The 25,000-nt window shown below is 42.6% G+C and overlaps 1 protein-coding gene across 1 annotated transcript in view; it reads right to left on the bottom strand.

Annotated features, from left to right (window-relative positions):
• Positions 1-25,000, bottom strand: part of nav3 (neuron navigator 3) — an 89,926-nt gene that overhangs the window by 16,566 nt on the left and 48,360 nt on the right. Inside the window, 21 exon segments of the mRNA XM_046872657.1 lie at positions 973-1,082; positions 1,262-1,373; positions 1,536-1,619; positions 1,783-1,860; positions 2,227-2,250; positions 2,791-2,811; positions 3,595-3,647; positions 3,764-3,925; positions 4,052-4,185; positions 4,278-4,319; positions 5,603-5,938; positions 7,160-7,994; positions 8,480-8,699; positions 8,885-8,981; positions 13,298-13,402; positions 13,510-13,887; positions 15,402-15,510; positions 18,506-18,618; positions 20,455-21,376; positions 21,948-22,084; positions 22,274-22,342. Of these exon segments, the coding sequence (XP_046728613.1) occupies positions 973-1,082; positions 1,262-1,373; positions 1,536-1,619; positions 1,783-1,860; positions 2,227-2,250; positions 2,791-2,811; positions 3,595-3,647; positions 3,764-3,925; positions 4,052-4,185; positions 4,278-4,319; positions 5,603-5,938; positions 7,160-7,994; positions 8,480-8,699; positions 8,885-8,981; positions 13,298-13,402; positions 13,510-13,887; positions 15,402-15,510; positions 18,506-18,618; positions 20,455-21,376; positions 21,948-22,084; positions 22,274-22,342 (4,141 nt within the window).

Here is a 25,000-nt window from a genome sequence, read left to right as displayed (position 1 = left end):
AAAACTGGAATCAGGCTTAATGTAAAAGAAAAAAGAAACAGGCAAAAGGTCGGGCGTCATCTAATCACGGCTAAGCATAAACGGTCCAGGCACCAAAGTGCAACTGAGTGTATACTTCACAAAGATTAAACAAACTAGAGCATAAAGTGTGTTGCTGAGCAGCCATGAGTATTTTGAATACACCTGAACTCAATCAGTAAGCAAATGATTGAGCATAAGTTTGTGGTGGCTATGCTTGATGGCCACAGTGTTGGGAAATGGAGCCTGTGACCTGACAGGTGCTAAATGTCGATGAAAGTGAGGAATCTACTAAGAACCAGAAAGCAGGCAGTAACACTACCAGTGAGACATCAGGCAAAGTTACAGGATAAAGACTCAATCTGTTGAAGATAAGCTATTTGGACTCAAGTCAAGGTTTGACCATTGCTGGCAAAAAACCCTGGGTAACAGTTAATGATGTTAAAATACCACAAACACACAATGGCCCAAATTTACATAATTGATAATGTGCCCAAGTGCATCATGCCATGTATATTAAAACCAAATCCTCAAATCAACAGGCCTCTTAAAGGTTATACATCGTTAAATGTCCTGACAATCACCAGGTCCTCATAATGATCTAACAGTGTCAAATGTCCCCACAAATACCAGGTTCTCATAAAGATATACAATATCATATCTAATATTGTCAAATATATTGATAATCACCAAGCTATCATAAAGATCATATAAAGGTCCTCAAAAGAGTGGACAGTGTAAAATATCCTCACAATCACCAGGTCCCCTAAATGTCCTCACAATGACCAAGTCTGCATAATGATTGGACAGTGTCAAATATACTTATAATATCCAGGTCCTCATAATGATTGGACAGTGTCTATTGTCACCATGCCATTTTAAGGTTAAGGTGTGTGTGTGTGTGTGTGTGTGTGTGTGTGTGTGTGTGTGTGTGTGTGCATGTGTGTTACTCACCCAGCTCTTTTTCTTCTTTTTCTTGTCGTCCGGGTCTTTGTTGTTTAAGCTGCTATGACTAACTGCACTGGTAATGCTTGCTACACTTTCCGAGGACTGCTGACGCCGAACTAAAACACACACACACACACACACACACACACACACACACACACACACCCACCTTGATTCTTATCTTTATGTAAAGGTGCTGCTGTGTCAGTGATGTCTTAATCACTGCTTTGTTTGTGTGTGTGTGTGTGTGAGTGTGTGTGTGTGTGTGTGTGTGTGTGTGTGTGTGTGTATGTACCTCTGTGTAGATGCTCAGGTCCATTCAGAGCCACCTGTATGGCTGTCTGGGCATCTGTGTTTTGAGTCTTTAAAGCTTCAATCGTCTCTCTCAATTCAGCCAACTCTGATTCCTACACACACACACACACACACACACACACACACACACACACACACATTAAAAAGTAACAAATTACATAACATTAATACACATATTGTCATTTAATTTCACTTCAGTCTGTCGGTGTGTGTGTGTGTGTGTGTGTGTGTGTGTGTGTGTGTGTGTGTATTACCTTTTGCTCCGCTGTCATAGTGAGACTCTGTAAGCGGCCTGTCATGTTTGTCAAACTCTTCTCAAATGCTGCAACCAGGTGAGACTACACACACACACACACACACACACACACACACACACACACACACACACACACACACACACACACACAGATTCCCAATAAGGTTAAGTGATTAATAGCAGCATGACTGAATCATACCTGAGAGAAATGAGCATTCTGATTGGCTGTTCAGTGCCTCACTCACATTAGCTGCTAGCTGAGATGTCAAGGTCGCGACCTTTTCCTGAGAAGCATCCAGCTCTCGGCGCAGCTTTCTGATTTGCTGCAGAAACAGGAAGCTCTCGTTACAGACACAGGGAATGAGACACGATTTAATGCAAAACAAAATGTGCAACTAAATAATAGAATTAGTATAATTATCATTACTTTTGTTGTTAATATGATTTTCTTTTACATTTAAATACATTAATAATTGTTATTAATAAATAATCATTAAAAGGTATTCAAGATGAAAATGACAAACATTAGTGCTCTGATATTATTATTATTAATCTCAACCATCTTTACAATAGTAATTATAATAATATAAAATATAAATATTTTTTATATTAATAAATTATATTCAGAGCAATATTAAAATAAAAAAATAAAAAGAAGGAAAGAGTGGATCACAGGAAGACGAGTGTACCTCAGAGTGAGCTTTCTCCTCCGTCTGCAGAGAAGAAAACCAGAGTCAGTGATGAAAACGTGAATTATGAATAAATTATTTTTTCTTCCCAGCAACATTTCTATAAAAATCGCGAGCCAGAGCAAAGCCCTCTGATTTCACCTCAGACACGAAGAGAATCAGTGATCAGGTGGAGAGAAAACACACATCATTCAGACATGTAAAGTCCTGAGTCTGAGTGCACCAGCAGGAAGCGTCTTTACTTCATCAGTGAGCAAACTCGAACCTTTAATATCATCATACTACATTTATACAGTACAAAATAAAAGCTTCTCTCAATGAAGCAGTTATATTTAGTGTTTAGAATATATATTTGTTTTATATATAAATAACTGATGAAGAGGACAGTTCCTGGTAGTGAGGTGTAGAAATGAAGCCATTCAACCCCGTTAGTGCTCGACCTTTAATCTGCAGAGTTAGAGTTATTATTCACTAAAACACTGAGAGACACGCTTCCCTGCACACACACACACACACACACACACACACACACACACACACACACACACACACACAACGTTTTACCTTTTCCATGTAGGCATACACCTGTAAGTGAGAGAGTGTGTGTGTTTTTAAACTGTAAACATCCCTACAGTGAGGTGCCAAAATTAACGAGCAAACACAAATCCAACGCTTCAGGAATATCTGTACATGTGAAAATTAACAGGGAGAACTTTTAGAAAGATCAGAAAACAGGATTTATATACCCATGGGATTAAAGAAAGAAAGAAAGAAAGAAAGAAAGAAAGAAAGAAAGAAAGAAAGAAAGAATCAGTATGTAGTGTAAGGAAATGTAGAGTGGTGTATGTAGGACTGACTGCTATCAGATTCTTACAAAATTACAAAAGTTGATTCAGGTGTAAATAGCAGTGTAAAGATTGTATAAATGTGGTGTAAATGTGATGTTAAAGTGGTATAAATTGGGGGTTAATAGTGGTCTACACTGTGGGGTAAAGGTGGTGGTGTACATGGAGGTAAAACAGTGGTGAAAATGGCAGTGAAAATCATGGTGATGTAAATGCAGATGTAAAGGTACTGTAAATATTGGTGTAAATATTGGTGTAAAATGAGGTAAAGGTGGTGTGAATGAAGTGTAGTGCTGGTGTAAAGGTGGTGTAAATAGAGTGTAAAAGTGATATAACATTGGTGTAATGTTAATGCAATGCTGGTGAAGAGGTGATGTAAATATTGATGTATTGTTAGTTTGAATAGTTGTGTAAAGGTGCTGTAAAGGTGCTGTAAAGGTGGTGCAACATTGATGTAATGGTGATGTAAATAGTGGTGTAACTAGTGATGTTAATGTTGGTATAATAAGATGGTGTCACTCACCGCAGAGTAAAGAGAAGACGTGCTGGACACCAGGGACAGAGACGATCCATGAACTAAAGAACAATTACATTAAAATTAAACCAATTTAGTGTGTATAATTACAATCAGTAATAGGCTACAACACATAAGGCGAGCTTTCACACACACACACACACACACACACACGTACCTTCATCAGTACTGTCGCGGAACGATCCGGAGCGACTGATGGCTCGAGGTCGTTCCTCCAGCGATGTGTTACTGCCACACAACCCTCTGCCGTCTCCATACAGATCAAACGCCTCCTGATCCGGAATACTGTTAGACCGAGTCATAGCACCGGTGGGGCTCACTGGAGTAAACACACACACACACACACACACACACACACACACACACACACACACACACACACACTTATTATAATGTTTGTATATTTTGTGAATAGCGTAAACAGTCATATTTCTCATGCACTCACGTAGGTTGCTGTAGTGGTATTTCCCAGTTGGAGGTGAGAGGGGACTCCCCGTGTCCTGCAGCCCCCCAGTGGAATGAGATCGAAGCCATTCTTTACCTTCTTCATGAGACATCTGTCTGGAGGAAGGAGGATGTCTGGAATATACAGATGTCATCGCTGTTATTGCTGCTGTATTACTGTTATTATTAACACATGCAACAGAAGGTATTGGTGATCATATTAGTACCTTAATCCCTTTTTGGGTAGAGTGTTTCTGTCAAGAGTCATGCTGTTAAAGCAGAAGGAAAACACAACAGTGAGTGAGTTTTTTTATGCACACACACACACACACACACACACACACACACACACACACACACACACACACACACACACACACAGGATAAATCCGTACAACACACAATGAAAGTGAAAACATTGTTACACCTAAAAATACACCTGTAATATTCTGTATATCCACCACCAGGGGGCATCATTCAGCTCATCATTAATAAATCAAAAGATACATTGTTTGTATGTTTGTTATATCTCTTTATATATTTAAAATAGTCAAAGGAAGATACTTGATCCTTGAAAAACTAAGCATCTTCCCAGATCATACACCAAAGACTCACTAGTGATGGCAATCTCAGGAACAAGGAAAAGTACCATTTGATGTGATACCTCACAAGGTATAGTTTAGAAATATACATTAACTTACATTAACATACATTAACTTGCTGTGTGCCATTTTTCCTCCCAGACAAACATCCTTTTTCCATCACACGATTTCTTGCTCAGCAGCAGGATGGTATGAGGTTTTGTGCATAAAACCTGGCCTGATTTCAGCATCTTTGGTACGACTTATGTACAATGTCATCACAGTTATCAAAATTCCGAACTACGACTAAGATCTTTAAAAATGACTCCAATTGGTCAATCCAGCACTTTTGATAAAGAGCAATTTAATTTTCTGTTCCTGGTATGAGCACCTTCACATTATCTGCAGTGCTTCAGCACTATCAAAGCATTTCGGATTCTAATAGCAGGTTTGCTTCTAAATGATGTCCACCATCATTGTTCTGTGTCTAGCAAAGCTCTCATGGTCAAATGGATGTCAAGTCTATGCAGCTTTTCTTTCCATTTAGATTTCTTCTAACATTAGTTTAGTTACCAAGCAGGGAAGGTAAATCTCTTCCACATATCAAAGACACCTATGATTGGTTGGCGTCACACCTCTTACTGTCTCTAGTCTCTAACGGACAGATCCTTCCATCTAGAAACTGAGGCCTTTTGTGGATTCACTTGACACATTTCTTCAAAAGTGTATAATTGATTTTAACACACACACACATTTAAACACATAAGATAAAACGAATCAAGCATGTTCGAGAAAAAAAGTATGAATATCCATCCCTAAACTTCTCAGACACACAGTAACACACAACTACTCTCACACACAAACAATCACACACAACTATCACACACAAACAGGCTGCTAAGTAAATTAGGCATGTTAATAGGAGAAAAACATTCCAGGATGTACACATACATCATACACCACATCCTTACCCCTGGGACAGTGTGGATTTGAGCCTCGGTGCATGTTGATGATGTGCTGCAGGAAGCTCAATGGATTCTGAGCTGGTGTGAAGGCTGGTGTGTGAGCTGGTGTGTAAGCTGGTGTGTGAGCTGGTGTGTAAGCTGGTGTGTGAGCTGGTATGGATGCTGCTCAGCGTCTCTTTGCTGCCTGCAGATGAGCTGCTGAGGAAGGGCCGGGCGTTGGAGAGAGAGTCAGGCGTTCTGTTGCCTCCGCTGCTCGGGGAGTCAAGGGGGGAGGTGAAGGGAGCCGATTTGGAGGAGTCAGGAGAACTCGGCTTACTGTTACTGCACTTACTGCCGAATAACCTAAACAAGGAAGAGAAATCAAAATCAGAAGTAAACACCAGATTTAAAAAAAGCCTCAGGTTAGGACACACCTACCTCACATTTAACTCTGGATATATTAATACAGTTGCACAAAACTATGGAAGTCCTAAGGGGAAATGCATTATAATATGTTTTCTTTTGATCACAATTACATTTTCTCATGACCTACAAAAGTTAAGCCGTGTTAAGGAGGAAGATGATGCATGAAGCTGGCATGAAATAAGTCCAGTGTTTAATTGTCTCTGGTGTGGCATGAAACATATTATACTGATCACCAGAACACAATGTTTGTTATGTCAAGATCACTAGAAAATGATGATGATAATAATGAAAAATATTATAATGCATGGCCTCTTAGGACTTCTGTATAAAACAGACCCGGTTACACTGCATTACACCCAAATATACTGGCCACCACCAGGGAGCAGCATTCACTTCATCACTAAATTAACCGGCAGTGTTACCTGAGAAAGATGGGGTAAATGGGTAAAATAGGGACAGAAAAACGCAAAACTCCCAGGACGTGGCAGATATAATAAATACTTCTATCCATCATTTGATCTGCTGAATGTCTCGCTTTTTCTCCCACACAGGCCCAAGTGAAATGTCAGCATGATTCAGCAGTCTCTCTGAATCTGTCCCACGCTTCCCTCCCTGTCGCTCTGATTCTCTCTTTCCAGCACTTTCTCCTCATATTTGGCGATGAGTCTGCATTTTCCATCCCTTATATTTAATAGGTTTGAAGGTAAGTGTGTGGACTGGTGCAGTGGTCTAGATTCTATTAAAAATGTCTTTGATGGTTCTGAGGAGAACGGCTTAGATGTGAACCAGGAGGACGCGGGAAATTTATATCAATTAAATAACAAGCAAACAACGTGCACAGCTGCGAAACCCAACTCTGAATACCAGAAACTACCACCTCATAAATATTACATTCATTTATAGATTTATGACATCGATTCTGAATACGGTCCTCATGACATCATGTGATTCCCTGCATCATGAAGTCACCTGACCACAAATGTTAAAAGTAGATAGCTAATGTAACATAATCTCAACATTTATCTGGCCATCTTATTCTTTGGCTTCTTCTAGTTAAAACCACAAGCCAGACCTCAAATGTTTAGAACTAATGATTGACAAGGTTCAGCACAGAACCCTGAAACAAAGCAAAGGTAAAAGTTTATTTCTCACTCTCACCTGCGGAAGGTGGGTGAGGCAATGTCGGGGTATTTGGATCCAGGTTGTCTAAGTCCTGATTGGCTGGATGTTGGACTGGATTTGGGTGATGTGCTCAGTGCTGCCCCCTCCTGTTCCGACACTGAAACCTTCTCTTTATCAGTCTGATTTAGGCTGACTGGACTTGACCTTCCTGACTCTGTCTTCCCTCCTTCTTTCCTTTTTGAACCAGAATTTACTGTTCCAGTTCCAGTTCCAGCTCCGGGTCCAGGTCCAAGACCAGTACCAAGTCCAGGCCCGAGTCCAGGTCCAAGTCCAGGCCCTAGTCCAGATCCGAGAGCAGGGCCGAGTCCAGGCCCGATTCCAGGTCCAAGTCCAGGTCCAGGCCCGAGTCCAGGTCCAAGTCCAGATCCGGCCCCACCCGCAGCCACAATCCCAGCCACGACTCCGCTTCCTTTCACTGTGGAAGAGTCGATGGAACGGTAGGATTTAGCCGGCCGTGGAAGTGAACGGTATTGAAGGGGCATTTTAGACCCTCCAATGCTCAGAAGGACCCCATCATCATGGTGTCGATACCCATCAAGGCTTGTTTTCCGTGCCCCTCCCACCACACATGTAGTCCCACCTACTTTCCCAGCTGATTTGGCTGATAAACTCTTGGGTGCTGCTAGTTCTGTAGCAGCTGGAATCTTCTTGAAGCCAAAAGAGCCAGTGGTGGGTGGGGGACGAGTGATGCCAGACTTTTTACCCTCATCACCACTGCTTTTGCCCACATCTGATGGGGAGCGCTGCATGCTGGGAGATTTACATGGAGTCTTAACCTTCTCTGAGGCCTTAGCATCATCCGTTTTACCTGCTGAAGAGAAGAGCAATGATTATTATAAAAGAGCAGACCATAAATAATTCTGCTAATCAGGGACACACTTATTTATCTCAACTCAAATGCCCACCCACCTGTTTCACTAAAATCCCCCACCTGTCTCACTCAAATACTCCACCTGCCTCACTTAAATACCCCACTTGTCTCACTCAAATACTCCACCTGTCTCACTCAAATACTCCACCTGCCTCACTCAAATACCCCTCCTGCCTCACTTAAATACTCCACTTGCCTTACTCAAATACCTCTCCTGTCTCACTCAAATACTCCACCTGTCTCACTTGAATACCCCACCTGCCTCATTCAAATATCCAACCTGTCTCACTTAAATATTCCACCTGCCTCACTTAAATACCCCACCTGTCTCACCTAATTGCCCCACCTGCCTCAGTCAAATACCCTACCTATATCACTCAAATACCACCCTTCTGTCTACCTTAAGAGTACATCCCTCAACTTACCTGTTGTTTTTATGTTCGTATTGCTGTTTTTATTCCGTGGTGAGGTGAGACCTGATTGGGCACTCATGCCCCGCCTCCAAGACCCTGTCTGTGACACTGGAAGCCCCGCCCCCTCCATTTGAGACGAGGAGTCTAAGATGTTCTCAATCTCTTCATCAACCTTCTTCAAATCTTCAGCTCCACACCAGCTACTGGTATTCTGATTGCACTGCTGCTTGGACTAAACACACACACACACACAAAGAATGAAGATACACACTTGACAGATGGTGCATCTTCTTTTAGCAGCCAAGACAAGGCCAGCACACACAATCTGCTCCACACACACACCTTTTACTGTATGCATGTGTGTGTGTGTGTGTGTGTGTGTGTGTGTGTGTGTGTGTGTGCGTTTGTGTAAAATACCTTGCTCCTGTGTGATGAATTCAATGTGTGAACATCATCAGCTCCAACATCAAGAGAGTCACTCAAACCACTGCTGACCGAGCTACTGTCATCATAACTACACACACACATGCATACACACACACACACACACACACACACACACACACACACGAAAAAAAGAGATTTTCCATTTGTACAATTTATGTAGCTGTAGGTTAAATGTTCCTTTGCTTATTGCCACAGGCACTATTTTTGTTTTTGTAATGCATTATGGGTAATACATGTGTGCTCGCTAAACATTTTATTATTAGTTCATCTGCTGGAGGTGAACACATGTCTCTTTACCCAAAATGCACTCTGGCATGAAAATATACTTAATTACGTCAATTTAATTCAACTTCGATTTCGTTTCTAATGAATCTCTTCATCTGAACAATCAGCTACCAACGCTTCAACTTTCCTGCTAATAGCAACATCAGTGCTGTTGCTAATAGCAGTATTCTGTTCTATATAACTAGCAGAGTGAGTAGTCTTTTAAATTTCTCATGAGTATGAAGCTGAATGTTTCTGGAAAACACTGAGGAGAGAAAGAAAGTGAAGATAAAAAAATTATAGGCCAAAACAAGCTATAACCAGAACCAGTGTCTGAATGAGGCCAGTGTAAACAGCTGTGTTTTTAAAGTCTTCCTTCAAAATGTTGTTGAGTAGAGAAGAGAGAGTCGTGTTGGTGGATAAGAGCAGCATGTTTTCTGAGGCGTGTTCTCTGAGGCGTGTCGTAACACCCTCATACACAATTCAACACTGATGAAGAAGCTCAAAGAGCAAAACTCCACACCCCATCATGTCTTATCTTCAACATGGACAAAAACAGATGCTATTTAAGATAGTGAGCGCTGTAAGATAGTAACCAGTGTGAGATAGTTAGCACAGTGCGATAGTAACCAGTGTGATATAGTTAGCACAGTGCGATAGTAACCAGTGTGATATAGTTAGCACTGTAAGATAGTAACCAGTGTGAGATAGTTAGCACAGTGAGATAGTTAGCACAGTGAGATAGTTAGCACAGTGCGATAGTAACCAGTGTGAGATAGTTAGCACTGTAAGATAGTAACCAGTGTGAGATAGTTAGCACAGTGAGATAGTTAGCACAGTGCGATAGTAACCAGTGTGATATAGTTAGCACAGTGCGATAGTAACCAGTGTGAGATAGTAACCAGCGTGAGATAGTTAGCACTGTAAGATAGTAACCAGTGTGAGATAGTTAGCACAGTGAGATAGTTAGCACAGTGAGATAGTTAGCACAGTGAGATAGTAACCAGTGTGAGATAGTAACCAGTGTGAGATAGTAACCAGTGTGAGATAGTTAGCACAGTGAGATAGTAACCATGATATTAAATATTAAATATTAAAATGATAATATTCTGTCTATTCTCAGCTCACCTTCTCTAAACAGCTATTGTGTCCTTTGTTGAGTAATTTTTTATTTGTAGCTAAAACGTGTAGAGATTTTGGTTAATCCTGACTCGGAGTCTGACTCACCTTTTGTGCTGTGTGAGGTTACTCTGCCTCGCCAGATCATTTCGTGTGTCTGGTCTTTCTGTTGCTCACGGCGAGGAGAGAAGGAAAGAGTGAAGGAGGAGGAGGAGGAGGTGGAGGAGGAAGTGCAGCTTGGCAGCTGAGAAAGCAGTGACGCAGTATGACTCCACCATCCTTTCCTCCTCCTCCTCCTCCTCCTCCTCTCATCTCTTCATCACCACAAACACTATCACCAGCACAACCACCATTATCCTCACAATCCTTCATCTTTCCCATCTCTCTGAGCCACACCCTGAGATTTACTCCATTTAAGTCTCCAACAATCCGTCTCTAACCAGGTGAGAGGCACGAGTTGAAATCTGATCACAGCTCATGATTTTTAAATACTTCACAAATCAGCTGTTTAATCAGGAGATCCAGAGTCTGAATCTCAGTTCAACCACAGCCATCCAGCACTGAAAGAGCCAAACCAACGGTGCACTCGGAGTGGGAGGAGCAACCACACAAAGACATTAACCAATAACAGACACCTGTGAGCTCAGGTATGAGGAACAGGGCAGACAGCCATTAAAAAGTAAAGAAGTATACTGTAGAAAGCACCTCTGGATATGGAGCTTGTATCAGCGCTGTCATGCTAAACGTTAGCATTTTAGTTGGAAATCAGTCTGTATTCACCTTCTTCATCAGTATCACTCAGAAGGTCCTAAAGTTGCTTTATACCAGGTAATAACTGTTCATTTCCTCTGTAACTTGATCCTGCTTCAGGTTCCACCTCTGATAACGAGGATTATACAATTATACATTATACAATATGTTGTAGGGATATAACACACACACACACACACACACACACACACATCATCATCACATAGTCAAAGCCCCAAACTTCTCCATTTGTGGAAGAAAAGAGGAAATAAACGGAAGAAAGAATAGAGTATTCTAGTCGTGTATGCACTCTGTCTGAAAATATCCAGTGTGTGGGATGTGTGAGATCTTCGCTACCAAGAGCAGGGTGCCAACAGTTTTTCACAAAGTGGTAAAGGAACAGCAAAACTTCACACTGCTGATCACGGTGTGAAAAATTCTGCTCCACACAGATTTCCACTGAAGGTCTGAAAATAACGCAAACCAACGTCCCCTAGCTGCCTTTTGTAATGATTTCTCTGAAAGCGAGGGATGATATCTGTTCATTTCTCTCATTCTTCTGTACATCCCAGGACCTGCTGAGGTCTCCTCATCACTTCTACATCAACTCCTTTATTTATTTATACACAATGTATTTAAAGTGCTTTAGTGCACGTTACTGTTTCGGCCACACACACACACACACACACACACACACACACACACACACACACACACACACACACACACAGAGTGGGAGGTCCTCACTATTTAACACAAATTGGTGGAGATGTAAGTAGACAATATCCAAGAATAGAAACCAGAACATTGGACAAATTTAAAGAAACATTGTATCAGGACACCAGACTTCTCCAGCCAGATGTAATTTTTTCACCAAACCATCAGAGCAAAGTTGGAGACACACAATTGTATCAGACGTCTTTGGATGTAGGAGCATGAAATTCTCCCGTAACTTAAACAAGGAGAACTCAAACTGTACCAGCATGAAAATGTCCCTATGCACAAAGCCAGCTCCATGAAAATCTGCTTTACATGGGTTGGAAGATGTGGAATATCTCCTGATATAGAGCTCCAAATCTAATAAACATGATAAATGTGAACTGCACCCCAGGCCCCCTCACCTCAACGACATCAGTACCCGACTTTACCTGACTTTACTACGCTTGTAGCTGAATGAATCTCCACAAAATCTAAAGGAACATCTTCCCAGAAGAGTGGAGGCAGAGATTCGATCTGGTTCTCGTACACAAATCCAAAGCCCAGCTGTCACACACACATGTCTGGAGCTCTGATTGTCTTCCAGATTGTTTTTTAGCTGTTTCTCCACATACATTGGGGGTTTCCTTCACTATTAAATGGAACTTGTGGTTGTTGATTCACTCAGCTGGACCACATTATTAAACAATGTGATGACCAGACAATGTTTTGCCAAGTGTGAACAATTTCATTTAGCTGCTTCTACATTATGTAACAGTCGTCATGGTTACAGCTCGTACTCGTAAGTGAAACGTAGTCATGTTCCACACCATGTAACACATACACAAGTTCTTCTAGTGTAATGATCATGGTCTTTTCTATGATTTGAACTTTTTAAGGCTATAACAAAAGCCTGAAGTGAAGCTTTGATTTATTGTCATCATATTTGTAAGTGGCCACAAGGCTGTCATTCAGTTGTTTTTTGATTTGGTTTATGAGGTTGTGTGTGTGATTTGATTTTGCACGTTATTATAAACGTTACCATGGATTTTATTTTGTAACTTTCTTCTAATTCCGGCACTGCGTTGTTGCAGACAGCAGACCTTATTATTGTTTGTGGAAGTTTTGCACCCTTGAGGGATGTTGTACAATTTTTTCTCAATTAGTGAAATGCTATCTATAGCTAACATGTAGCTAACAATGTTCCATCTCTCTGTTAACTTCAACACTTCATCATTCATTTACATTCTGTTTATATAACCTGAGTGCCAAAATAAATGATTTATAATTCTCTGCTTATATATAGATGCTACAATATTCTCAAGTAAAACACAATAAAACCAAAACTTTACATACAATGAATCACAAACCTAAAGTCAAATAAATAATATATTACAATATCACCTCTATAAATGAAAATAAATGATATATTTCCATTGAAGTATGTAGGATCAAACAAAAACACCCTAGCATATGTGTGTGTGTGTGTGTGTGTGTGTGTGTGTGTGTGTGTGTGTGTGTGTGTGTGTGTGTGTGAGAGTGTGTGTGTGTTACCTGTCAGCCTCTCCCTCTTTAACCCTTTGGATTAGCTCTCGTGTAGACGGAAGGTCAGGGACACGACCTACTTTACGAGGATACACACCTCCATCTGTTACGTATCTGCACACATAGAAAAAGACATCATGTTCTGTTACATAACAAAAAGTTAGGATTCTAGATAAAGTGTGTGTGTGTTTGTGTGTGTGTGTGGGGGGGGTTAATCTTACCCACTGCTCATGTCATCAGCTCGTACATTTTTAGCTAGTATGTCCCCATCGCTCATGTATCCTCCCACTTCCTCCTCTAGCCCTGCCTCCTTTTCTTCAAGCTCCACACTTTTGCCCATGGTAGTCGCTGCCCGTCTCAGGGGTGCTGTGTAGACCAGGCGTGAGGGATCACCGTAGCGACCGGTAGCTGAAGAGACAGACCTAGGAGGAGCGTAACTGCCAGGATGAGAGGGGGCATCACCTGCTTGGAGTCTAGGGCTCTGTGGTTGAGACTGGCCAAGACGCCATGACATGGGGGCTGGCCGAGCAGAAAGAGTCGCCAGGCCACGCCCACTGACTTCTGTTGTAACTGTAGAGTCAAAAGTTGTCTCTAAGGTGCTGAAAGACAGACAGGGAAAGGGCGGGAAATTAGGGATGGGGTAAGTTTAGATGGACAAATGCGTGATGAGGACCAGTGCAGAGAATCTCACAAGTACAAGTACAAGCAGCCAGAAATGCTGCTCCTATCAATACCACAAGAGCTGTTACTTGTCACATGTACATTACAGCACAGTAAAATTCTTTCTTTGCATATCCCAAGGATGTTGGGAAGCTGGGGTCAGAGCACAGGATCAGCCATGGCACAGCACCCCTGGAGAGCACAGATGGGTTAAGGGCCTTACTCAAGGGCCCAAGAGTAAAAGCTTGGCAATACCAGAGCTTGAAGCCCCAACATTCTGATCAGTACCCCAGAGCCTTAAAAACTGAGCTACCAAATCCCTCACATACAGATTCCAGCTCCTCCTTGCAGATCCCCATGTATTCCAGTTATACCAGTCATTGATATATTTATCATTTGTCCAGCAGGTCTTTAGTCTGACCTGGATTCTCCACCATAGCTTCTTAGCTAGGATGTCATGTAGAGTAAACCCAGTAACTTCCCTCGTTCACTTTTTTTCCCATCACTTTTTCCACAGATCCAGCTTGATCCACTAACAGAGCTCCTGCTTCAGACTGATCTGCCAGCACCACCACAGTGACCTCATCATATTAAAGATCTACTCTAATAATGTACACTGCTGCCACAGCTGGCTGTTCTCCATACACCTCTGGTCCCTTATATCCAAAATAGATGGTAAGTGGGCGTGGCCCGAACACTGCATTACACAACTCCATTCTGTAGCTACAAATCAACACTACAAATGTGCAGCAACTAAACACCATTTTTAGATCAATTCTTCACCAGGACATCTGGAACATTGTGAGCACCTACTTAATGTTGTGTCGCTGTAATTGTACACGGTTGCCATGGTTACTGACTGAGGATATCAGTATTCCATCCTCAGCATCCGGACTATAATTACAGTTTACTCATGTGTGTGAGAGGTGTGTGAACCTCTTCAGTAAAACAATTTAACCCACCACACACACACACACACACACACACACACACACACACACACACACACACACATATTTACTTCTTCCACAATGACTGGCACAAGCATTTAGCCCTGATTTCTCCCTATTGTGTGTGTGTGTGTGTGTGTGTGTGTGTGTGTGTGTGTGTGTGTGTGTGTGTGTGTGTGTGTTTTTGTGTGTGTTGGTAGGTGGCTTGGTTTTGATAATGATGTGTGATTAATTTTCATGTACATCTTCACACTTCATGTCTCACTGCTGCCACCTGTGGTAATCTGAAGAATTACAACATATGGCCCGCTAGCTAAAGGTAACTCTGTGTGTGTGTGTGTGTGTGTGTGTGTGTGTGTGTGTGTGTGTGTGTGTGTGTGTGTGTTAGTGTGAAGGCCATGAAAGCTTATACTCCATTCCTGCTGAGTCACGGCAAAACATGTTTGATGCAGATGCCCCTGCCGGTGTTTCATCAATGGTATGGTCCAGTCAGGTTTACTCACCTGTGTGTTATCTGTGTCCCCCGTAAACTGGACATGGTCTCTTCCAGGTTCTGTCTCAGATCAGCAATGTTCTTCACCGTTCGCATGCGTCTCGCCTCGGGGTCTTCACCTGACACACACACACACACACACACACACACACACACACACACACACATTATAGATAGCTAAAGAAAGAAAGAAAGAAAGAAAGAAAGAAAGAAAGAAAGAAAGAAAGAAAGAAAGAAAGAAAGAAAGGTAGAAAGGGTGATGAAACTAATTTAAACATATCTAACAGTGTGTGTGTGTGTGTGTGTGTGTGTGTGTGTATCTGTGTGTTTGTTGCACACACATTCCTCCAGGGTTAAAATGTTACTAAATGTCACTTTACATTATCATGTCTGTAGCTTGCTGTCTCTCCACACACACACAGACACACACACACACACACACACACACACGCTCAGACTTACACTTTGAGAGTGTGTGTATAGGTGTGTGTGTCGAGAGCGTGTTCCAGGTGTGTAAGCATGCTGATAATCACGTCGTGGTCCAGCTCGGCTCGTTCCTCTCTTCCGCTCTCCACTTCATCCATACATACAGCAGCTACGCTCATATGCTCTTCATCTTCATCATCACCATCATCATTATCATCATCTTCACGCTTCAGCCCCATCCACGTCCCCTTCTGGCTCCGCCCCCCTGACCGCGAGAGACTGAGGGGAGAGACCATCCTGGAGAGGGAGAGCGAGAGAGAGCGGGTTCTCGCCAGTTGAGATGAAGAGGATGAAGATGAGGAAGACAAAGGTGGAACCCTGGGATTGTTGTTGCTAAGCGACGTCAGGTTCCCCGAGGAACGCTGCTTGCGGAGGTCGTCGTGGAGACGCTGAGGAGGCTCGGAGCTGTGGAAGACCGAAAACTGAACTCCTCTCTTCATCCTTGCTCCTGTTCCTCTGCTCGCTGTGTGTGTGTGTGTGTGTGTGTGTGTGTGTGTGTGTGTGTTGCCAATCTTCAGGTGGCTGGTGGCTCTCCCTCACACTCTCACTCTCTCATACACACACACTGAGCATACTCGCATCCTCCTCTCATTTATCAACCTCTCTCTCTCTCTCTCTCTCTCTCTCTCTTACTCATCCCACTCTGTTCTGTCAATTCCACGCTGGCAGGGAGTGTATGACTGCAGAGAACAAACACACACACACACACACACACACACACACACACACACACACACACACAATGGTCCACCACTTTTTAATATTCACTGCACTACTTCATTCTTCCTTTATCATTCTCTCACTGTCTATCTCTCAATCTATTTATCTCTTTTCTTCATCTATTTCTAATTCCATTTCTTTGTTTCTTTCTCTCTTTATCAATCCGTTACTCCATCCTCTCTCTATCTCTTAACTCCATCCACCCATCTCTCTTTCTTACTCCATCTATCCCTCACTCCATTTCTCTCTCTCTCTCTCTCTCTCTCTTTCTCAGGTATATGTTTTATTGTAATAGTTATAAACATGTCCAACCTGGAAACTACTATTAATGAGGAATCAAACATTTACAGGAACGTAATCTGAAAAATCATCTGAACTCCATCAAACCCACATCTTATTCCTGTGTGTGAGTACAGACAGGAAGTGACCTCACTGCCCTGTGGACCTCCCACACTCCAATCATTCTCCTGCTGACCTGCAGCATCACCTCAGATCTAGACAGAAGTGATGCTGCTGTTGCCATGGCAACGACTGCTCTCTGTGGCCTCTTTACATTTTGCTTTAAAGCTTCATCTTTTTCAAGAAAAAAATGTTCAAGTGTTTCAGAGGTCAGAGACCAAACATCTGTACAGGAGTAACATTCACTCCAGCAAGACGTGTGGAACATGAAGAGAGAGTCATCATCAGGAAGGAAGACAAGGAACAGACCAGAGGACATGGAAAAGGAAACTTCCTGTTCATGGAATGACTCCAGATCTACACAAAGCTTCTGATCAGAACAACAAAAGTAAACAGAGAAAAAATGTTTGTGGACACCTGAACATAAGAATGCTGTGTACTTCTTTTTAACATCTCATTCCACATTTAGTCTCCATGTGCTGTTATAATGAGCTCCACTCTTCTGGGAAGATGTTCCACTAGATGTTGTGGAGATTCATTCAGCTACGAGTGTGTTAGTAAAGTCAGGTACTGATGTAGGTGAGAAGGTGAGGAGGCCTGGGGTGCAGTCAGCGTTCACATTCATCATCTTCAACAGGGTTGGAGCTCTACAGCAGGAGGTATAGAGCTACAAGATTGGAAGATCCAAAGCATCCAACGCATTGTAAGCAGATCTTCAGGAAGCTGTCTTTGAGCACAGGGGCATCATTATGCTGGAGAAGGTTTAGGTCTCCTAGTTCAAGTGAAGGAAAAATGTCATGCTCCTGCATTCAAAAGATGTCTGATACAATTGTGTGCCCCCAAGATTGTGTAACGGTTTGAGGAAGAATCACATCTGGAGGGAGAAGTCGGGTGTCCTAAAACATTTGACCTTATATAGTAAGATGAAATCAGCAGAACTTTACACAACACAACAATAACACATCACAATAACACAACAACACAACATTACAATAACACAACAACACATCACAATAACAACACAACATTACAATAACACAACAACACAACATCACAATAACAACACAACACAACATTACAATAACACAACAACACAACATCACAATAACAACACAACACAACATTACAATAACACAACAACACAACATTACAATAACAACACAACATTACAATAACAGTTGACATTTAATAACCTGCAGCTTGTGTGTGTTTGATCTCAGATCTGATGTGTTTTCAGAGCTGTGTGCAAAACTGATCTCTGACACAGCAAGAAGCAGCTCTCAGCTACAACTGTCACATCAACACACACACACACACACACACACACACACACACACACACACACACACACACACACACCAAATCCCCCCACAGGCCCAGATTGCCGTCACAGTGAGGAAAAGGTCAGAAGTGACAGGTGGACCAGGACAGGCCTTGTTTGTCATCCAGAATTTGTTGCCGATTTGTGCGTTTGTGTGTGTGTGTGTGTGTGTGTGTGTGTGTGTGTACCTGATATTTCCTCTAGGCACTGTTTGGCTGTTTTGTTGTAAGCAAGCTCTTTAGTAGGACTAAGAGAAGAATCAGGAACAACCACAGCAGTGCAGTCGTTCTCCGAGCAGGTCCTAACACACACACAGGGACAAGATCATACTGTCAAACATCTATCTAGAACATTCACAATCACGCACACGCACACACACACGGACACACACACACATTAACAATCACCATCACACACCAACATTCACCATCACACACGCCAACATTCACCATCACACACCAACATTCACTATCACACACCAACATTCACCATCACACACCAACATTCACCATCACACACACCAACATTCACCATCACACCAACATTTACCATCACACACCAACATTCACCATCACACACCAACATTCACCATCACACACCAACATTCACCATCACACACCAACATTCACCATCATTCACCATCACACACCAACATTCACCATCACACACACCAACATTCACCATCACACACCAACATTCACCATCACACACCAACATTCACCATCACACATCAACATTCACCATCACACACCAACATTCACCATCACACACACCACAACATTCACTATCACACACACCAACATTCACCATCACACACAACATTCACCATCACACACACCAACATTCACCATCACACACCAACATTCACCATCACACACCAACATTTACCATCACACACCAACATTCACCATCACACACACCAACATTCACCATCACACACACCAACATTTACCATCACACACCAACATTCACCATCACACACACCAACATTCACCATCACACACACCAACATTCACCATCACACACCAACATTCACCATCATTCACCATCACACACACACCAACATTCACCATCACACACACCAACATTCACCATCACACACCAACATTCTCCATCACACACACCAACATTCACCATCACACACCAACATTCACCATCACACACACCAACATTCACCATCACACACACCACAACATTCACCATCACACACACCACAACATTCACCATCACACACACCAACATTCATCACACACACCAACATTCACCATCACACACAACATTCACCATCACACACACCAACATTCACCATCACACACCAACATTCACCATCACACACACCAACATTCACCATCACACACCAACATTCACCATCACACACACCAACATTCACCATCACACACCAACATTCACCATCACACACACCAACATTCACCATCACACACCAACATTCACCATCACACACCAACATTCACCATCACACCAACATTCACCATCACACACCAACATTCACCATCACACACCAACATTCACCATCACACACCAACATTCACCATCACACACACCAACATTCACCATCACACACCAACATTCACCATCACACCAACATTCACCATCACACCAACATTCACCATCACACACACCACAACATTCACCATCACACACACCAACATTCACCATCACACACACCAACATTCACCATCACACACACAACATTCACCATCACACACACAACATTCACCATCACACACACCACAACATTTACCATCACACACACCACAACATTCACCATCACAACATTCACCATCACACACACACAACATTCACCATCACACACACAACAACATTCACCATCACACACCAACATTTACCATCACACACACACACACCAACATTCACCATCACACACACCAACATTCACCATCACACACACACCAACATTCACCATCACACACACCATCATTCAGCATCACACACACCATTATTCACCATCACACACACCATCATTCACCATCACAAACACCATCATTCACCATTACACACACCATCATTCACCATTACACACACAGCAACATTCACCATCATACACACAGCATCATTCACCATCACACACCAACATTCACCACCACACACACATCACCTGTACATGAAAGGTGGGACCATGGCTGTGTTTGGGTGGTTGTGTTGCTGTTGCTGTGGTAACTGGACAGCCCCGTTGCTCCCTGTGACTCCGCCCCCTCCACTTCCAGAGTTAGTAATGGTGGACCCTGCTAGAGCAGAAGAGCTTGTGGAAGACACCATGTTACCCTTCTTGCTCTCCACTCCCCCTGGAGGGCGCCCTGCATAGTACCCTTGCCCTCCTTTAGAGCTTTTTGTTTTTTCCGCTGCAGGTTTGGATGAAGCCGCTTGCGTCTTTGCGCCAGGCTTGGGGATGCCGCTGGAAGCAGGAAGTGCGCTCTCTTTCTTTGCTGCAGGCGTTTTCCCTCCTTTAGGGATGAAGCTGGCAATTTTGGAGCCTTTTTTCGCAGCTTCTGAGGTCACTTCCTCTTTGGGTGGTGTGCTGGCTTTGCCTTTGTTTTTACTCTTGTCGTCTTTGGGTTGGGGCAGGGATTTGTTGGCATTCTTAGTGTTGTTAGCAGCAATTGTTGTATTAGTGTTGGCATTAGCTGTGTTTTTGTTCGAGAGTGAAGGGGATGGTGTCGGTGTCTTGCCTGGCGGTTTGGGGCACGTCCCAACATCGTCTCCGTACTCGGACTGATCGTCCTCTTCCTGCAAAGCCATGCGTGTATTAACCAGTCGGAACTTTTCCAGCATCGATCGCTGGTTCCCCGGTGCTGACTTGGACGCGTCTGAGAGCGATGGGCGTGACCTCTCTGAAGTGGGCGGAGGAGGTGAGGAGGCGGGGCTACCGGCTAACATTGAGGACGTCGCACTGTGCTTCATGTTCATGGACTTGCTGCGCCATGATTGGCCGGTCGTCGGGGAGGGAATAGCAGATGCTATTTGTTGCCCGCTTACGCTGCCGTTTATCCCACCAATCAGGGGGACGGACTTTACTGACTCTATTACACACAGACACACACACACAAACACACACACACACAAACATTTGTCATAAGTCTTTCTGCTTGCTGTTGCTATAGCAACCAGCCACTTCCTTTATTCACTAAGAAGAATGTTATTCTGAGAACTTCTATGCATCTCTTACTCTTACTCTCTAAATCATTCTTTGTTTTTCTTGCTCTATCAGTCCTTCATCATCTCTCCATCATTTCTTCCTGCTTCTTATTCATTCTGTCCTTCTCTCTCTGTGTTTGAATTCTTACTGACTCGCTTGTTCTCTTCTTTCTCTCTTAATCTGTTTACCTTTTCTTTCTCCTTATCTCTCTCTTTCTTTCTCCCTCTGTCTCTCTATGTTTTATCTTTTTTTTCTTTTTGTCTGTCTGTGTGCCTCTGTGTAACAGTTTCTGTTTAAGAGCAGATAGTAGAGAGGTAGCACCATCTGGTGGTCAGAAGAGGACATGGCATCTATACATTCGTGAACCCAGTGTGTGTGTGTGTGTGTGCATGTGTGTGCATGTGTTTGTGTGTGTGTGTGTGTGTGTGTGTGTGTGTGTGTGTGTTTGTTCTCACCCCGTTCATTTCCGCTGGCATACTGCAGTGGTTTGTTGCGGTCGATGCTGTTGAAGCTCTGACTCCGGCGGTTCAGACTGGCTGAGGGTGGAGCTTTATTGTTACCCACCACAGGGGATCGGGATGGACCTGGCAACCTGGCACACAAATACACACACACACACACACACACACACACACACACACACACACACAGGTAAGACAAAAGGTAAGTATGTGCACCTCTGGGTTTTACAGTAAAACCCTGCAGGAACTCCAGCAGAGGATCTATGCCTCACTTCCCTCCTGTTTGTTGTGAAGAAGTGAAAATGAAGGAATGAAGTTACCTTGTGTTTTTCTTCTGCACGGGTCCTACACCAGTCTGAGGGGGCGGAGTCGCGTACCGCACCGTCACACTGCAGAGGCACAGAGAGACCATGAGTGAGACATGTAGAGAGAGGGGTAGAAACAAGAGAGAAAAAGAGAATGAAGCAGCTACACAGAGAGTAAGACAGAAAGAATGTAAGGCAGGTTGATAGACAGACAGGGAGTGAGACAGGTGAAGAGAAAAACAGGCAAAGAGCTAAAGAGACTAGACAGGAAAATAGAGAAAGAAGATAGTCAGAAACTAGAAGAAGTGAAGAGTGAGACAGGTAGAAAGAGTCAGACAGACAAAAGAGAGTAAAACAGAATGATAGCAAGACAGGTAGATGGAGACTGAGACAGAAAAGGAGAAAGGCAGGTAGACCGTGAGACAGGTGGAGAGATAGAGATAGAAAGAGAGTAAGACAAATAGAGTGAGAGATAAACAGTGAGTGAGACAAGTAGAGATTGATACAGGTGGGGTGTAAGACAGGTTGTGTGAGACAGGTGGGGTGTGAGACAGGTGGGGAATGAGACAGGTTTGTGTGATACAGGTGGGGTGTGAGACAGGTGGGGTGTGAGACAGGAGAGTGTGAGACAGGTGGGGTGTGAGACAGGTTGTGTGAGACAGGTTTGTGTGAAACAGGTGGGGTGTGAGACAGGTTTGTGTGATACAGGTGGGGTGTGAGACAGGTGGGGTGTAAGACAGGTTGTGTGAGACAGGTTTGTGTGAAACAGGTGGGGTGTGAGACAGGTTTGTGTGATACAGGTGGGGTGTGAGACAGGTGGGGTGTGAGACAGGGAGAGTGTGAGACAGGTGGGGTGTGAGACAGGTGGGGTGTAAGACAGGTTTGTGTGAGACAGGTTTGTGTGAAACAGGTGGGGTGTGAGACAGGTTTGTGTGAGACAGGTGGGGTGTGAGACAGGAAGAGTGTGAGACAGGTTTGTGTGAGACAGGTAGAGTGAGTGCACGAAAAATACAAAAATGGAAGAGACAGATAAGACGTAGAGAAAAAGAGAAAATGCAGAGAGATAAAAAAAAAGTGATAAAGTGATTAAGTTCTTGTTCATCTAATGACACATTGTCTATGTGTGTGTGTGTGTGTGTGTGTGTGTGGGGGGTGTCGGAAAGTACATGGTGCATCACACACCTCTGTAGGTCTCACACAGGAAGCGTGCAACCACTCAACATGTTTGTGTTCACAAGGAGAGAGAGAGCGTAAGAGAACCGAGAGAGAAACCCGCTGTTTCTTTAAACAGAGATGTTCAGAGGACATCATTCCACAATCGCAGCTCAGAAACTCAGAGTTTAGGTTTATTTCAGGGTGTATTTACTTAGAAAACCATATCCCTCCACAAGGTCCTCACAGCACTGTGCTGTGTTCTCTCCTGGTTCTCTCAGGTTCATCTCCACAAAACATTTGTATGTCAGTCACCTAACCCCCCTGGAGGTTTGTGTTTAAGATCATTGTCCTGCTGGAGATCTAGTTTCCACCATATTGTAACTTTATAAAGCTTCACAGGTTCTCCATAATCCTCTATCCTTATGGTTCCTCTTCTCCTCTCTGAAGTTCTTTTTTTCCCAGTAAAACTTCTCCACATGATGCTGTTGAGGTCCATGTTCATTTGAAGTCTTGGCTCCAGTTGCTTGGGTTTTTCATGAGATCAAGAGTACAAAGCCAGTGAATGAATGGTCAAAACTGACATTACAGATGAATTCATTGTGTTTCCATGGTTACGTTATATTCAGTATGTACAAAAGAAATCGCATTTGTTCCGTTTTCACTCGCAAAATGTTCAGTTTATATGCATAGTTGATATTTTTTTTAAGTTACAAACAGAAAGATTGAAGGGAAAAGTTGATATTAGAGAGGAATTTTTCTCTGTTTTTTTACATAAACAACATAAATAACTTATTTACAATTATAATTATATACAAATATACCACAGATTATTTACAGTATAATAATATATAAAAATAGATTTAATGTAAAAACTGACAGATGAATTGCAGATAAATTCATCTTATTTCCATGGTTACGCAATACTCGTGTTCAAATCAACCAAATCAGATATGTGCTAGCAGGAGGACCCGTGTCATTAGTACAGATTATTGTTACTGTTTTCTTTTCTAAAACTACCAACAGATTTAAGAAAATTCCGTCATTTCAAGTGTTTTTATTACATTTCCAAGGTTCAGAAGCTTTACTTTGTAAAACATAAGTAGCTGCTAGCTAGCTAACACTTAATATTGATAGTAACTTGCTAGTTTTAGTAATTTGACAAACACATCTGACGTCAAAATAAGGAAAACTGACATTAAATATGAATACATTTTGTTTTGATTGTTACAGTGTAATCAGTTTGTACAAAAACGCTATAACAGCTATGTGCTAGCTATCAAACAGTCAATTAAAATGTAAAGAAAAATTATTTATCAACACATCTGAGAGGATTATTGATATCGTTTTATCTTGTTTCCATGGCTACCAGGTTATCACCTTCTGAACAGATCTATATATAACACTAATTTGTATAAACACACACACACACACACACACACACACACACACACACACACACACACACACACACACACACAGTGTATTAGTGTGGTGGTGTTCAAACTGTAGTTTGTATTAGTATAGTAGTATACAATATTGATTAGTCTCTCTCACACACACACACACACACACACACACACACACACA

The sequence above is a fragment of the Silurus meridionalis genome, chromosome 18 (assembly GCF_014805685.1).
Source record: "Silurus meridionalis isolate SWU-2019-XX chromosome 18, ASM1480568v1, whole genome shotgun sequence".
NCBI classification, from domain to species: Eukaryota; Metazoa; Chordata; class Actinopteri; order Siluriformes; family Siluridae; genus Silurus; species Silurus meridionalis.
This window is presented reverse-complemented; position numbering and strand designations above follow the sequence as displayed.